We start from the raw sequence: 15,661 nt of genomic DNA on the forward strand, positions 1-15,661 counted from the left end.
TTACAGTTAAGAGCATTTGGAACTTTGGGGCCAAGCTCTGCGGTTCTTCACTGCCCAGAGCTGCCTTCGACTCCAGCGAGGGTTTTGTACAAGTGAAAATGGCATAATTGAGCCCTTAATCAGCATTTCTTTTACTGCTGGGGCTTGAAAGCTCTTGTAAAGAGGCTCCATATACAATTGAAGCTATACTTATGGCTAAATGGTGTAGGAATTCTGAATATAGATGAAATACTTGATGTACAATTTTTTTGTCGCCGCGCATAGAAAATACGCGATATTTAGGGCAACATTTTCATCCTTTCATCTTTTCTGGCACAAATTCTACCTGTTCATCACTGCGATTAAAATTGCGTGGCAGGAATTAGCTGTGCGTGTGACTCGGGGACGCTGAAGGGTGTTGTCTGAGAGCTGGCGGCTGCTCGGTTCAATCCGGGCTGCTTTGGGTAGCTTAGCGTGCAGAGAGAGGGGGTGAGGAAGAGGAGGAGGAAGGGTCACAGCAAAGGACATGGAAGGGTGAAAGAGGCGGTGACAGCAAGAGGCAGTGAGCCTGGACGGTTCACTTATTTATATGCTCACCTCCTGATCTTATTGGGGAATTTCTTTGAGGACATGTATGTCTCGACATCAAAGACTACCGGGGAAAGGCAAGCTGGCAATTTGGGGTTGAGGTGTTTGGGGTTGTCTGATGTGAAGCACAGAAATTGCAAACAGAGCTTGGTTTTTTTCTGGGGGGGAGCTAATTTTGGAACAGCTTGCTCAGTGTTTTTAGGATGACCGGGTGTAGCCTGCGATGCTGTGCATGTGATGGAGGTACCTTGGGGATGAAGCTGATCTCCCAGCCGTCAAAGGGGAAGGAGAACGGCTCCCACTGCACCTCCGCCGTCGTCTCCGTGACGGTCTTGAACTTCAGCCCCTGCGGCGTGGCGAGGTCTGGAAGGGAGCAGAAGGCGGTGAGCAGAGCAGGACGGGTGCTCGGGTGCCGCTTGCCCCCACCCTGCTCCCTGCAGCTCTTTCGTTGTCTGGATGATGAAAATGGGACCCTGCTGGTAGCTGTTAGCAGAACCATTGCCCCTTTGTCCCCCCGCCGGGCGGGTTAGAGGAAGAGGAGGGAAATGCCTGGGCTGCTGGACACCACAGCATCCCTTTGCGTTGCACCCAACTGCACCACGCAAACAGGGCGACGGGCTTGCAAAAGGGAGAACCTGTGACTTCTGTGATACATGGCAATATTTTCTGTGAGGAAAAAAAGTGTAAGATGTTTTGGGCCATGATCTAGGGGCTTCAGTCAAACACTGAAGGTTTCTTTGATTTTCAGTCATTCGGGTTTTCATCCGGATTGAGTCTTTATGCAGAGAGTGGACACGTTTCCCCCTTTCCTACATCCCCATACAAATATAAATGTATAATTTAATAAAGAAATAATAATTTATTAAATAATAAGTAAAATACCCCCAATATTTTTTTTCGAAGGCTCAATTTTCTGCTGCTAGAAGGTTTTTATGGAAAATGTGAGCCAGCTTGAGCATCACCTCTGGTTAGCCACGTACCAAGTGACAAGTACAGTAGGATACTTACTGGTCATCACCTTGGAGGTAACAGGGATGCTCAAGACGTTGCTGATGACCGCGTAGATGCTGATGTTGTAGGCAACGCCTGGCTCCAGCTCTGTGATGGTGATGCTGCTCCAGTCCCCGGGCACCCGCTGCTGGAGCTGGGTGCCCCCCGGCCCCACCGGCTGGTACGAGACGACATACTCGGTGGCTGCTCCAGGGCTGTCCCACGTCAGCTCGATGGAGCTGTCGCTGATCCCTGTCACTCGCAGGTTTTCAGGAGGAGCCACTGATGGGAAGGACAGAGGTAAGGAGAGCATCAGGGGGTGCGTGGCTTATCCTCCCGCCCGGCCGTGGGGAAGGGTGCGTGGGTCTGCTGGTGGGACACGGGCACAGGCTTTGGGCTGGGGATTATCTGTGCTTGTATTAAATGCTATAGCAAAGCAAAGGCTCAGGAGAACCTGACTGCAGCTTCTGTTGCACCAAGGGTTTACCACTGGTGTTGGGACAGACCTCGCTGACTTTTTGCTCTGCTCCCAAACTTTTGCCCGTGACATCTCTGGGGACAGGGGTGACAGGGAGACCGTCAAACTGCGGGGCCTGAGCAGGTCCTATGTGACACGCTCTGCCAGGTATGGGTTCCTCCCAGGCTTCGTGGTGCTGCTGGGCACCTTGAAGCCCTTACTCGTACATTAGGGTCTGTCTCTCCCCGCGCATGCCCCCCGCTACCTGCCGAGCAGTCCGGCCCTTCGTAGCCTTCCTCGCAGACGCAGAGACCGTCCTGGCAGTCCCCGCGGCCGCTGCAGGCGCTGGGGCAGTGCAGCCACCCGCAGTCCTCGCCGGCGTAGCCCTCCCGGCAGATGCACGTGCCGTTGGCGCAGTGGCCCTTCCCCGAGCAGTCACGGGGGCACCGCAGCTGAGAGCAGTCCTCCCCGGCGAAACCCTCCTCGCAGACGCACTCGCCGTCCACGCAGAGCCCGCGGGAGCCGCAGCCGGCGGGGCAGCGGAGCTGGGAGCAGTCCTCGCCCCCGTAGTCGTTGTCGCAGAGGCACTGGCCCTCCAGGCAGACGCCGCGGCTGGAGCAGCCCCGGGGGCAGCGGGGCTCGGAGCAGTTGCTGCCCGCCCAGCCCTCCATGCACACGCAGCTGCACGACTCCAGGCTGAAGTTCCCGTGGCCGCTGCACTGCGGGGTGTAATCCAGCTGCCCTGCAAGGACGTGGGATCGAGGGTCAGATCGGGGTGGGAAGTGGGGAAAGGTCAGTGTTGGCCCTGGGTCAGCCTGTAGATGGGCTGTGGGCAAGGGGGGCAAGATGTGGGGCAAGTAGGGGATGGTCTTCCCTCTGGTTGAGTGCGCCCAGCTCTGGGGAGCTGGTGGCTTTAGGGCTGGCAGGGGCAGAATTGGTGATTTGGGCTCATGGTGGGGCTTGGGTGGGTCCCCAGGAGTCTGTCTGTCCCCTCAGGCATGCTGGCCTCCATGGCTATGGGTGCCATCAGCCTTGCCGGGGTGCAAGTGCTCTCTTTGATTTTTCTTCAACTCAGTGCTCAGTTGATGGAAACCTCCCTAGACCTCTCACCAGGAAAAAACCTTCCCTGGCCAAGCCCTGCGAACCAGCCATGACTCCTGTTGTCTCCTCTCCACCCTCTGTTCCTTTTTACATGTGAGAGGTCCCAGTCTGCTCACTCCCTCTCCTACAAGAAACAGGTACGTACCCAAAGTCGTCACCTTCATCCCTGATTAAGCCTGATTAAGATGGAGCCATTGGCTTTGCACGAAGTGTCACGCGTTCGGGCGTGCTCGGATTTGGGAAAGCAGGAAAGCATTCAGCTACCATGGCCACCACCTCTAACGTCCCCGCTTCGCACGGGGACGAAGGCACAGTCACTCTGAGATTGCTGACACCTCCTCTTTCGCCCCTCAACACAGACCCACAGCTCCAGCTTAGGGTAATGAACTGCGGAAGAACAGAAATCCTTTCCGTGCTTCCGCCAACCCTTGGGAAACCTCTGCACCACGAAGACCCCCCAGCCGCAGGACTTTTTGTCCCTGAGCTGAGTTTTCCATCCTAGCTGAGCTCCCCGAGCAGCTCTTCCTACGGCGGGTGCAGCAGACGCTCATGTAAACGGGGCTCGGTTATGCGCCGTGCCAGACGGACCCGCTTGTGTTACTTCTCAGGATGCTTCCCATCTAAACTGCCAATGCTGGGAAGAGAGCGCCTTTCCCTGGGGAAATGCCTCGGGTGGTGGGGTAGGGATCCTGATCTCCTCTGTGGTGCATTTGAATTGAAACTCCTGTAAAAATGAATGAAATTACTCCAGTTTTAGCTCAGCGCATCTGCGATCGGAGTGGAAACTTCACCAAGCGATGAATGTTTAAAAAAAAAAAATGGGACCGTCTGCAAGTAACACAAATAGGCCCATCAGAATTTCACGTTACCTCCTTTAAAAGAGGTTTTTCCCATTGCGTTTCCTACGTGACTTTAACCCTTGCGTTGCGCACGCCGGTGGCGCGTGCGGGTGCTTTCCATTTCCTCTTTTTTTTTTTTTTTTAAGGCAGCTGATGGCTGTGGCATCGGGAGGGGAGGCAGGCTGAGCCTGCGGCTGGAAGCGCACGGAATTCCACCGGCTGCGGGGGGGATGTCACCCCGAGCCGCCCCGCTGCGTGTGCCCGTCCCGGTCGCTCCCTCCCCAGCCCACGCACCCTTGGTCCAACTCTGTTGACCTGAGCGTGGGTCTCTCCCATTTCGTTTTAATGGGTCCTCAACATAGAGGAGTTGGGGTTCCACCAAAAAAAATCGCACCGATATCTGCAAAACTTAAAAAAAGTCAGCGGGCATTGGGGGAAAAAAGAGTTGCTTATGGTTTTTCTTCCTCCCTGTTGTTGTTCTTGGCCTGTGTCCTGATTTCAGCTGGGGCAGAGCTAATTTTCTTCTTCATAGCTGGTATAGTGCTGTTTTGGATTTAGTATGGGAATAACGTTGATATTTTTAGCTGTTGCCAAGTAGTTGTAGTGCTTATCCTCAGCCAAGGACTTTTCAGCTTCCGTGCTCCGCTGGCAGGGGGGGGTGCACAGGGAGCTGGGAGGGAGCACGGCCGGGACAGCTGACCCAGCCTGGCCAGAGGATATTCCATATCATAGAACGTCATGCTCAGTATATAGACTGTAGTTGGCCGGGGGGTGGGAATCGCTGCTCGGGGACGGGCTGTCGATCACCGGGTGGTGAGCGATTGCCGCGTTGTGCATCGCTTGTTTTTGTATATTCCATCATCATCATCATCATCATCATCATCATCATCATTATTATTTATTTCCTCTTCCTTTGCTGTCCTATTCAACTGTTTTTATCTCAGCCCACAAGGTTTTTTTCCTGATTCTCTCTGCCATCCCACCTGCGGGGAGGGGGAGGCGAGCGAGCGGCTGCGTGGTGCTTAGTCGCCGGCTGGGGCTAAACCACGACAGCCTGAAAAGCTCTTTTCTCCTGGAAAAATGCCCTGTGCCGGCTGGGCTGCGCGAGGGACGGATGCCCCTGGGGACGGTCCCTCTCACCCACCTCCCTGCGACGTTAAGGGAAACCGTCGGTGTGCCAGCTCCCGCGCTGCCGAAACGCAGCCTCTAGCCCCAACCTTTCTTAACCCATCTCGCTTCCACCGCCTGCGGCTTCGCCCGCGCTGGGGAGCGGCCGCGGTGAAACGAGGGGCTGTCTTTGCTGGGGTAACCCTAACGGGGGCTCTCGGAGAGCTGTCATTCAGGTGAAATATCCTGCTGATGGTTGTGTGCCTTTGTTGTGTTTTCTTTGCCTCTTTCATGGCAACAGAAGTTATTCCCTGTATATTTTACTCTTTTTTTTTTTTTTTTTTTTTAATCTCAGCTTTCCGTACACGTTCACTCCTCCCACAGAGAAGATGAAGGGGTTTGTTGCCGGCTCCCACAGTGCTGCCGTCAGCCCAGGGACAGCGTAGGAGAGCAGCAGATATGTCTCCTCCCGCCCCACGCGCAGCGGCGGAGTTGTCCTAACAGCGTCGCAAGGGCTGCAGGGTTGGAAGGTGACCCTGCTCCCCGCTCCCCATGGTAATTTTCTCTGTACTGGGGCTTTAGCTCCGGCCGTTACAGGGTTTCTGCAGCGAGCAGGGCATGGGAGCTCAAGTGACCAGATCCCTCCCGCCAATTTTCCTGCCTTGGAGGACCTAAGCCAGGCCACAGCCACACCAAGGGTGAACATAGGTTTTCCTCTGTCACTACTCCGAGTGGCATCGCCAGCTTTGTATTTATTTCTCCTGCCTTTCGCTCGAGCCCTCAGTCCCCAACAAGAGCTAACAGGATGGCATTACTACCTGTGGCTGCGTTTTCTTGGCAGCAGTTGGAGTTGCATTGGTCCCGGAGCATGGAAACCTCCCTCTCCAGCACCTCAATCCTGCTCAGCAGCTCCTGCAGGGACGGGAGGGAGGTGGAGCACTTGCAGGCCTGCTTGGGAAAGTTTATTCTGTGGGTGAAGGTGACCTGGCTCTCGCTGTCGGAGGTCTGCTCTGCATACTCTGCCAGCCGGTCGTCTTCTGAACTCACCTCCTCAGCTGAAGACTTAAACATGGATGAGCAGCAACTGTCCAGGGGGATGTTGATGTTGTAGATGTGGTGGAAGACCATGGGCTGCTCTTTGATGGGTGGGCTGCAGTTGGCAAGGCCACCCTCCTCATCCACCGCCGGCCTCTCGGCCGGCTCTGTTGTCACCTCCAGCCGGCACTCGAAAGGTTTGAGGACAGCGCCCAGCAGAAGCAAGTTGAAGCTGATGAGTACGTTCCTCAGGACTGGGTTTTCACTGTCAGTCCCCATTTTCTTGGGAGAAGGAAGAGCCTTCTAAGCCAGCCTCAGTCAGTCAAGTGCAGGGAGGACCTGGGGACACAGAAGAAAAAGAGCATGGTTGGCTCTTAGCCCTGAAACTGTGCTCAGATTAGAGAGGCAAGTCCCTCTGGGCAAAGTCATCCAGAGAGATGTGAGGCTGACTTGACCCATGCACAGTCCTGCTGGCTTTGGTGGAGCCTAAATCAGCTCCAAGTGGAGCCCATGACTGGCGGGGAGACCCTGCCATACCCCTTGAACAGTGACAGAGGCAGATTCTTGTTGCTATTATTTTTTTTTTTAAAGGAGACAGTTAATCTGGTACTAACAAAGCACTGAATACACGTGTTTTCAGGAGAAACACCCTGCATGAGATCTACTTTCAGTGCCGCATCAATATGGCGTGTAGAGTCCAAGGGGTTAACACATGGGTGACGGTGATGCAGCCCTGCGCTCTCCTTTGGTTGTCTCCTGTGCCCCAGGAGCTGTGCCCTGGGTTGCTAAGCTTCTTCCAGTAGCTATAGGAACGGCAGCCTTGATGTTAAACACCGTTAAATTACGCCATGCAGGCTCCAGCTTGTTCAAGTTGATGCTCTGAGCAGGCAAATCCCTCCTGTGAAAGTGGCTTCACCCCCTGCCCGTGCTCTGGATTATGGGTTAACCTTGCCTTGATTCCGAACAACACAACTTCTTGTTCTGGTATCAATCACGAGCCCCTGGCTGGTAATCCAGCCTCTGAGGACCACATTTATCTCCAGCCCAAAATCACCAGTGCCAGCCCAGTTGTGCTGGGGATGGATTCATCCCATTACTCTGTCTTGAGTGCTGACCAACTGGTTTGCCATAAGGAGTCACTGCCTGGTCCATCAGGGGATGGTGGGCAGGCAAGGCTGTCTCTGCAATGCCACTGCACCCACAGATATCGTTTGCCTTGTGTTTTCTTTGCAGGAGGGTAGTTTACCGGCAGACCAAGAGGGGTTGCTGGAGCATGGCTGCTCGGAGGGCACACTGTGCTGTGGTTAGAGGCTCTCCACCGAGCCCTGGCACTGCTTCAGTGCTGGGATAGCTACTTAAATATTTCCAGCTAATAGCTGCAAATGCTTGATTGGATTTCTCGTAGCATTTTAGGAGAGAATGTAAATTGCCGTGTTTGCGGCTTCCTACCTGTGTTGGGTTTGTAGAACTTGGACTGATGAGTGCTGGCGATGGGCTTTGTGGCTTCTTCTGCGCCAGTAGTGCAGAAGATGAAGCAGGCACATTAAATCTGGTCAACAGGCTCTTTGCAGTGCTGGTAAAAACATGCAAAGAGCTGAAGACCTCCTTGCTACATCATCAGATACTTTACCAAAGCTCCACGAAGTTGTGGATTATAGGTATTATCCAAAGCCAGGACATGGCTCTTGCAGTGTCCAGCTTTAATTCACAATTAACTTTAATAACTCTGCGTTTAGTACCATTAATAACTCTGTATTCAGTCTCTAAGAGGACTTAGCCATTCATACAAGTTTGAAGTCTGTGAACAAACACATGGGGACCGTGTGGATAGAGAAGGACTTAAAACCTCGAGGACGTAAAACCCCTGAGCGCTGGGTGACCCATTTGGATGGGACCTGCCTTGAAGGGCCACTATGTGGAGAGGTGCAAATTGCCGCATCTGCCAGCTTTTCTCTTTTTTTTTGCTACATTGACACATGCTCCTTCTTCTAGGACACATGGTGGCAAAAGGAGATGGGACGTCAACCCGGTGTGACTCATGCCGGTTCCTATAAGTGGGAAAGGGAGGTGAGAAGGAGTGGTGAGTTGAGTGGTTCCAACAAGTTGCTTAAAGCCAAATCTCCCAAGCTGCACTTAGTGCAGACCCCGTAGGGTCTGGACTTGGGCTTTCACAGCTAGGGCATGCTGGCCATGGCAAGCACGAGGCGCAGGGCGGTGGGGAAGATGTCCATATGGCTTTTGGTGGGTGCTTCCAACCTACCCATGTGGGCTCTTCTCTAAGCCATGGGAGCTGGCCTGGCAGGGTGGGTGCGATACCCCACCAGTTTGGTTTTGGGTGGTGGGAGAGGACAGAGATGTGGTGCTCGGCTGCGATCCACAGCTGAGCCGCGCTCGGGGCCGCTCGCCGAGCATCTGGCGATATCTCTGGCAGTATCTGCCAGTGCCGTAATCCTGAGCAATCGTGCTCCCTTACTTCTGGTGACTCCTGCTCTGGAGATCCTCTCTGGCTCCCCGGGGAAGAGCCGTGCCTCCCCCCTTCCCCTGCTGCTGAATGGAAATATTTGTTTACTGGTTTCTCTCCTACAATGCCATCCAGCCGCCTCACGGCGTTCGCAGGGTTATTATCCCACGTTACTGCAACGTTTCTGCTGCACTTTTCTTCTCGGCTCCCTGCTCCTTGTGAGCAGGCACCTGGGACTCCTTTGGTAGGCGTTCTCTTTTTTCCTCTGGTTTTAGGAAAAGCAAGAAAAATGGAAATAACTCCATGGTGGGGTGGCCTCTTCCTTCCCCTTGGCTCCCATGGTGGCTCTGGCCATGCTTGCAGAGGAGGGAAAGGAAGGAGGGCACCTGAGTGTGGGAGGGAGGGAGAGGGGTGGGATCGATGCTCCACAAATGGTGATTTGGGGCTGCGCTCTCTGACCCTGACCCCTCCAAATCCTCATCTGCCTTCGGGGCTCTCCAGCAGCTCCGGGGTGGCTCTGGCTGAGCCATGGACAGGCTTCTGGTCCCTGCGTAATGGGGCAGCTGTGATGGGGGGAGGCACAGGGACAAGTTAGCACTGGCTGCCTCTGATGGAGTCGTCGGCGTTCGAGCTAACTACCCGCTCCTTCACCGCTTGCTTGGCTTTTTTTGTGTGTGCTCGGAGTGGAAGTAGTTGTGGCTGCGAGCCAGCTGGGCCAGAGCTTCAAAGCAAGCCTCCTTGCAGGATTACAGGAGCAGCTTAGACATGGGGAAATAAAAATCCTCCCCTCCCTGCTCTTCAGATCCAGCCTGGCTCAGTAGAGACACCGGAGCCTGTTTACGAGCGCAGTCGGAGCCGAGGGATGGGGGGAGAAGGGGTCCAGGTGGAGGCAGGGACCAGGGAGCAGGAGATGGGCCGGTGGATAAAGCGGGGCGAGCAGATGCACTGATGACAGCGAGCAGGTTGGGGAGTTAACGACTCCCTAACCCGTAGACTGAAAGCCATTCGTTTGCAGGTGGAAACCACCAGGCTCATTGATCTGAATCTCTTTATCGATAGATTCATCGCAGCAGATGCCACGGGATGCTGCCCAGCTCTCGTTTCTGAGCGGCAAGTCACGGCATCCCCCCCCAGCCCCACTCAACGCGGTGGCCTTTGGGCAGGGGGAGATGCTGCAGGGGTGGTGGCATCCCCACGGCACGATGCTAAGGGGGCTTTCTGGTTTTTATTATTAATATAAACAGGATCATGGGAAGCAAAAAAGAAAAGAAGAAAAAGTATTCCTGCCTCGCTTGGGTGCTGGGTCAGGCTTAATGCCACCTCTTTGCTGTGAAATGGTGAAACATCACCCTGGTTTGGGCTGTCCCCGGCTCAAACCGGGCTGAATCCAAGGGGTCCTGCAGAGCAGGAGGATGCTCCGTGGTGTCCTCCAGCCCACAGCAGACCATCTGAGCCACAAAACCTTATTCATCTCTGACTTCTTCCTGGAGGCTTGGGCTGACGGTTCCGAAGCGCTGCCAAACCGGTGGATGCGTTCCCAGCGCCTGTCATCTCCCTTCCCTACCTGGTCCTGCTTTGTCTCCTGCTCTTCCTGCCAACGATCTGTTTTTTCCCGAAGGACCCCACCGCCATGAGCTCAGCCGGGGTGGCTTAGCACAGGGATTTGGCTGGCAGCGCTCCGGGGCTGCGTGCACGGTCTGACAGCTCAAGGCTTGTCGACCAGGGAAGAGAAGTTGCGTTAACCTTCCTGCTTTGGGTTCCTCGTCCTCCTGCCCTCCTGGCGCTTCCCAGCCCAGCTAACGCTGCCCACGGGCAGCAACAGAACCATTAGAAACCATTAACGGAGCGAACGGATCCAGGACGATATATTTTTTCCTTCTCCCTGTACGATGAAAAAGAAGCAAATTTCTGTGGTTTCATGCGTAAAATTAGTTGCCTTAGGGCAAATTTATCTGGGGTGCTTTTTAGTCTTTTTTTTTTTCTTCTTTCTCCTTCGTTGCCATCAAGTTCAGGTAAATCTCCACGCTGGTGGTGTCCCTGGCGCCTTCGGTCCCGCCGTCCCCAGCCTTGGAAAACCTCCTGGCTGGGGCAGTGAAGGCAGCTTTGAGCCGGGTGCTTTCCCGGCACCCGATGGCGATGTCTTCTCCTTCGCTTCCCACCAGGCTGGGGCAATGCCCCTCCACCTGCTTGCATCCAGGACGGGGCGGTTGATCTCCTGTTGCCTCTGGCATGGCACGAGGTTGCGGCTGCTGTGTTATTTTACCAGAGCTGGTTTCCCTTAGTTTGCTTTGCTCTTTTTTTTTTTTTTTTTTTTCCCCCCCCTACAGTCCCCCGGAAACATGGGTGTTTGAATTAAAGTTCAAATTAAAGAGTTATTAAAGTTAATTATGAAGTTTGGCAGGCACTGAGCTCTCGGCTCCAAAGCGTTTCAACTTTGGGGAGCTGTGAAAGAATCAATCTGCTGCAGTTTCTGTGCGGTGCTCAATAAAATAACCACACAATGTAAAACTAAGAAAAATATTTGAGGGCTTTTGCCAAACATATACCACAGCAAAGCGCTCTCTTTCCCTCCTGAACGGCCTCTCTCTATCCAGGGCTTGTGTCTTACGGGCTAACGAAGGAAGAAATAGAAAAACCCTATTAAACCCGCAGTGCACCCACCCTAATTATGTATTTGGGGCTATTTTTACATTTTGCTGATGGGCTGTATTTGTGTGAGCAAATGGTGCTGGCAATGCAGAAGGGAACCTGCGTGCGGCGACGCTCGGAGCATCTGTGCCGAGGAAGTCACTAACGGTGTGGCAGCGGTTTTGGGGGGGGAGCATCACTCAGAAATGCAGCGCCGTGTCCCCCGGCAGCATCTGCACCCCCTTTTTTAGTGCTTAGTAATATCAAACGCAAACTGTGCCCCGGGGGCTGCTGCGGGATGGGCGCAGGGACGTCAGATCTGCGCAACGGGGATGACGCCAGCAGTTTTACCTCCGGCATTTTGCTGGAGATAATTAAATATTTGGATGGCCCGACAACATTTTTATTTTTGTGCCAGTTTCGGTGAATTGCTTTTGTTTAAAAAAAAAAAAAACCCAACGCTGCCCGGCAAGATGCTTGAAAAATTAAAGCGTTTCTTTCTCCAGCCAGATATTGTGTATTAAAATGTTCTTAAGGCTGCTAAAGATGTGAAAATGAAGTGAACATTTTGTTCTGGTCTAGAAACGCTTTAATCTACCCAGAGCACATAGACGTGTATGTGCGTATATACGTATTTCTATGCATTTATTGCATTCTCTTTTCTGATAAACCGCAAGCCCTGCTTTTTGGCGCAGATGGTAAACTGGAAAAAATCGAATTTATTTGGAGCTCGGACCAGGACACATCCTTAACGCCGACCAACAAATCCTCAGAAACGGAGCTTGCTGCCTGCTTCCCGGGCACGGCAGGAGCGGGCAGACGGCAGCCAGCACGCGGCGGTCCCCGCGCCGTGTCGGGGCGGCTGAGTGGGGCTGTGATTCGGTCCCTGCCTCCGGCGGGAGCCGGACCGCCGCCGCGGGTTCGCTCCCAGCCGCTGCTAATGCTGGGAGCGAACCCGGTGCACGGCGGCGCGTGAAGCAGGCGGGAAGCCTCCGAGCGTAATTATTTGGGCTTTTACGTTGAAAAGAGTCTTGGAGCTTTCCCAATAAGCCACCCCCTCGCCCCCGGGTGGTTTGCAAAGCTCCCAGAACTGCCCTGGAGACGATGCTCCGTGTGACGGCAAGATGCAGCCCGTGCCAGCTTTCCTCGGGGAAGGAAATTCAGCTCCGTGGTATCCCCGCTCGGCTTCCCAGCCAGATGCTTTCCGCCCCAAGGTGACCGCGCAGCTGGGAAAAGGAGGTGGACCAAAAGCTCTGAAGCTCAACCCCGTTTTTTCCTTAGACCTCCCAGGAGAGGCTGCAGCACCCGCTGGCGTCGAGCGACCCGTCGCTCCCCTGCGCCAGCGCCGGCACTGGCTCCGCGTTGAAATGGCTGCCGGCTGCCGCAGTCCTCCAGCCATGGCCGGTGAGGACGTGCGCGCGGGGACGCGCGTCTTGCTTTTGCTTTACGCCGCGATCCGGCGAGAAACCCTCGTCCTTTGCCTGCCTCACCCGAAAGCACCTGCGCCGCGTCAGCCGCTAACCCGGAATCGGCGGAAATAGTCGGGTCAGCTCCTCGGCAGCCTGAAACTGCTGAAACGTCGGTGTCGCGAGGCCGATGTGCACCACAGGACCCTCCCGAGCGGATGTAGAGACGCAGCGTGTCCTGCAGACCCCATTCCCTCCTGCGGTTTTCCGGGGGGGCCGAAGAGCACTGGCTCCCTGTTGTTACTTAACATAATGGTGTGCAACTTGTCTGTTTGCAAAGGTTTTCATTTCATCGGTTTCCTGGGATGCACGGCAGAGCGAAGGTCCTCGTCATGTGCAAGCAAATGTAGTCCTCTCCCCGAGCAACTCCTTCCGCAGCCTCTTGCCTGATCGCGGTCCTCGTCTCCCCTCCGAACACAACCTGCTTTCGGGGGAATTAAAGGAGATGGAAAGCTCAGAGGAGCGAAACGTCACCCCCCCGTCATGCCGGCCCTCAGCCCAAGGTCGCTTAGTCGAAGGCCAGACCCCGCGGACTCACGGGGCCGGAGCTGAGGACCGACACCAACACCCGCGCCGTGCCGGAGGAACCCGGCCCAGCCATTGCACGCCGACACCAAGCAGATTGGGAGCGATTTTCACCCCCCTGACGAACTGCGTGTTTAAGGGTGAAACATTTGGATGCTTTTACCAGTGCTCCCTAACTATATGTGGAAGAAGAAATCTATAGTTCCCCCAGCTGACCGTAAATTCCGCTGGCTTAATAATTCGTGCATGCCTCTGATTGCAGCTTGCTTTCCTTACGTATTCTGTTATTGCATTGGCACGGCATATATCGGTAGCCTCTAGAAGCTCCCACGGGAAAGCAGGCAGTGGCTTAGCACGAAGGTTTCAGGGGGACTCTCCTTTCGTTTTCCCGCTAGCCGGCAAAGCCCGGATCCGGTGTGTCCGGCTTCACGTCGCCTCCGTCGACTGCTGCCTCCCTCCCGCTCCCCTGCGGAGCCGGGGCAAGTCTCACTTTCGCAAGGGTGCGGCTCTAATCCCAGCTCATCCCAGGATTTTACTGAGCAACTCGTGGTGTTGACTGTCGCCATTTATACACCTCTCCAGGCGGCAGCAGGTACGTTTTCAGCTCCCACTTCGAAGCGACTGCGCTCAACCACGTGCCACGAAAACCGCCGGCTCGCTGCAAAATTCACTGGTGTTAGCAGCTTGCAAAGGTGGGCATCTCATTTTGCGACGCAAGCCAAGGTAGACACCTAATTTCGCCATGGAAGCCGTTTAGGGTTCGGGCTCGGCCGCTGCCCGTCCCTCTTCGCCGCGACTGGCCCCAGTGCCCCGGGGGTGATGCTGAGCCGCAGGTGGGCTGCAAGCCCCGCCACAGCTGATGGTTAGACGCCAGTGTGGAGACCCGAGGTGCCCAGTGTCCTGCAGGAGGGTGACCCGCTCCCTACTCGGTCCATAGGTGACACGCTGGTCCCGCGGTGCCTCAACTCCCAGCTCCCACTGGGAGTCACCAGCTGCTAAAGCCGAGCTCTTCCATACCTACTTACGAGGCTGGACTGTGTGATTTGAGTTGTGACAAGTGAGTATTTGGTAGCCCGGCCCTTGGAGCGCTAAGATTTGGTGTCTGTTGGAGATGGCCTTGGCTGTCCTGCTGCCGGGCCAGCCCCATCCCTTGGGACTCCCTGCCCATGAAAGGGCACCGCGTCCAGCGCTTGGCACCGTGTGTTATTCACACCCAATTAAGAAATAAATCCCCCCTCAGTGGGCCTGTATGTTGCAGAAGGGTTTATTTTATCCTTATGCAGCGTCTCCAGGTGTTAAAGCAGTTTTGCCAGGGAGAGCCTGGGGGCGGAGGCTGGGACGGCTCCCGCTGCTCTCCCCTGCATCCCTGTTTGCCCCCAACGATGCTCCCGGGGGCATCGCTCCTGCCCCATGCCTGGGGAGAGACTGTGTTTCCAAGGACAGATTTTGGGACGGGGTCAGGCCTTTCTGAGGTGCTACCCTTCGGTGCTAAAGCTGTGTGCTGCGTTTCGGAGCCCCATGACGGCCGCTCTGCCTGCCCCACCGGCTCCCGGAGCTCTGCCGGAGATGCTTGGAAGCAATAAAGGAGGAATTAACCGTAATTACGGAGCATCGCAGGGCGTAAACACCCTCTAAATCCTCTTTAATTACATGGTAGCACCTAATTACATGGTAACTGGAATGTAAACGCAAAAATAAATATGATTTTAGTTTTATCTTCAGCAGGGGCACCGGTAATTGTTTTTGGAGGGTAACATAGGACCCAGCTGAACACGGACGTGGTGTGGACCCTGCGCACACAACGCCGCAGAGGTGTTGCTAGAAACCTCCCTTCTCCCCCTCCAACAGCCACGGCTTTGCCATCCCTTCCCGCTCCCTCCTCAGCAGCATCCCTCTTTCTGTCCGTCCATGCACAGGCAGAGACTTGCGGACATCAGGGTAAGGCAGGACCGAGTGGTGGGGTACCCACTCATCCTCCAGCATCGAGAAAGCCAAGCACAAGAGCTTCCACGGCTTCTTCATCCCACCTCAACTATGCTGCAAACCCACAGCCCATAACCGGTAGGATTCGGATCACTCTCAGCCACGGGTTGGCCAAGGTTTTTTCCCCTTGTTTGCTCCCAGCACACAGCTTGGGTGCTGACAGCAAGTTCTCGTGCTTGTGTAGCTGATGCTTGGCTGTCATGTTGCATCGGAGTCTACAAGTCAACCTGGACCTCCTCGGGGCTTCGCGGAAGCGGATGCAAACACACCCAGCTTGGGATGCTCCGTCGCCAAAACGTCACCACCCGTTACCCCTGGCACGGATCAAGCGTACGGCTTGACGAAGCTGAAGGAGCTTGCGATGAAGTGCAAAGTCACGTTGAAGAAATCGGATGCGCCGTGACCTCCATCACCCCATATAATCACCACTTGCCACCAGCGCGACCGTGAAACGCGTAACGGCACTGCGGACCAGGAGGGGAAAATCCCTGCTATTGTCATG

At 54.9% G+C, this 15,661-nt stretch overlaps 1 protein-coding gene across 2 annotated transcripts in view; it reads right to left on the reverse strand.

Annotated features, from left to right (window-relative positions):
• The window catches only part of TNR (tenascin R), a gene marked incomplete at its 5' end in the record, with an annotated part of 28,838 nt that extends 22,463 nt beyond the window's left edge, over positions 1-6,375 (reverse strand). For both annotated transcript variants that reach the window (XM_082003247.1, XM_082003246.1), the window contains 4 exons: positions 815-930; positions 1,576-1,839; positions 2,280-2,756; positions 5,880-6,375. In XM_082003247.1, coding sequence (XP_081859373.1) covers positions 815-930; positions 1,576-1,839; positions 2,280-2,756; positions 5,880-6,375 — 1,353 coding nt within the window. The remainder of the gene's footprint in view (positions 1-814; positions 931-1,575; positions 1,840-2,279; positions 2,757-5,879) is intronic.
• Positions 6,376-15,661: the final 9,286 nt, after the last annotated feature.

Source organism: Phaethon aethereus, assembly GCF_964289735.1.
Source record: "Phaethon aethereus genome assembly, chromosome: 8".
NCBI classification, from domain to species: domain Eukaryota; kingdom Metazoa; phylum Chordata; class Aves; order Phaethontiformes; family Phaethontidae; genus Phaethon; species Phaethon aethereus.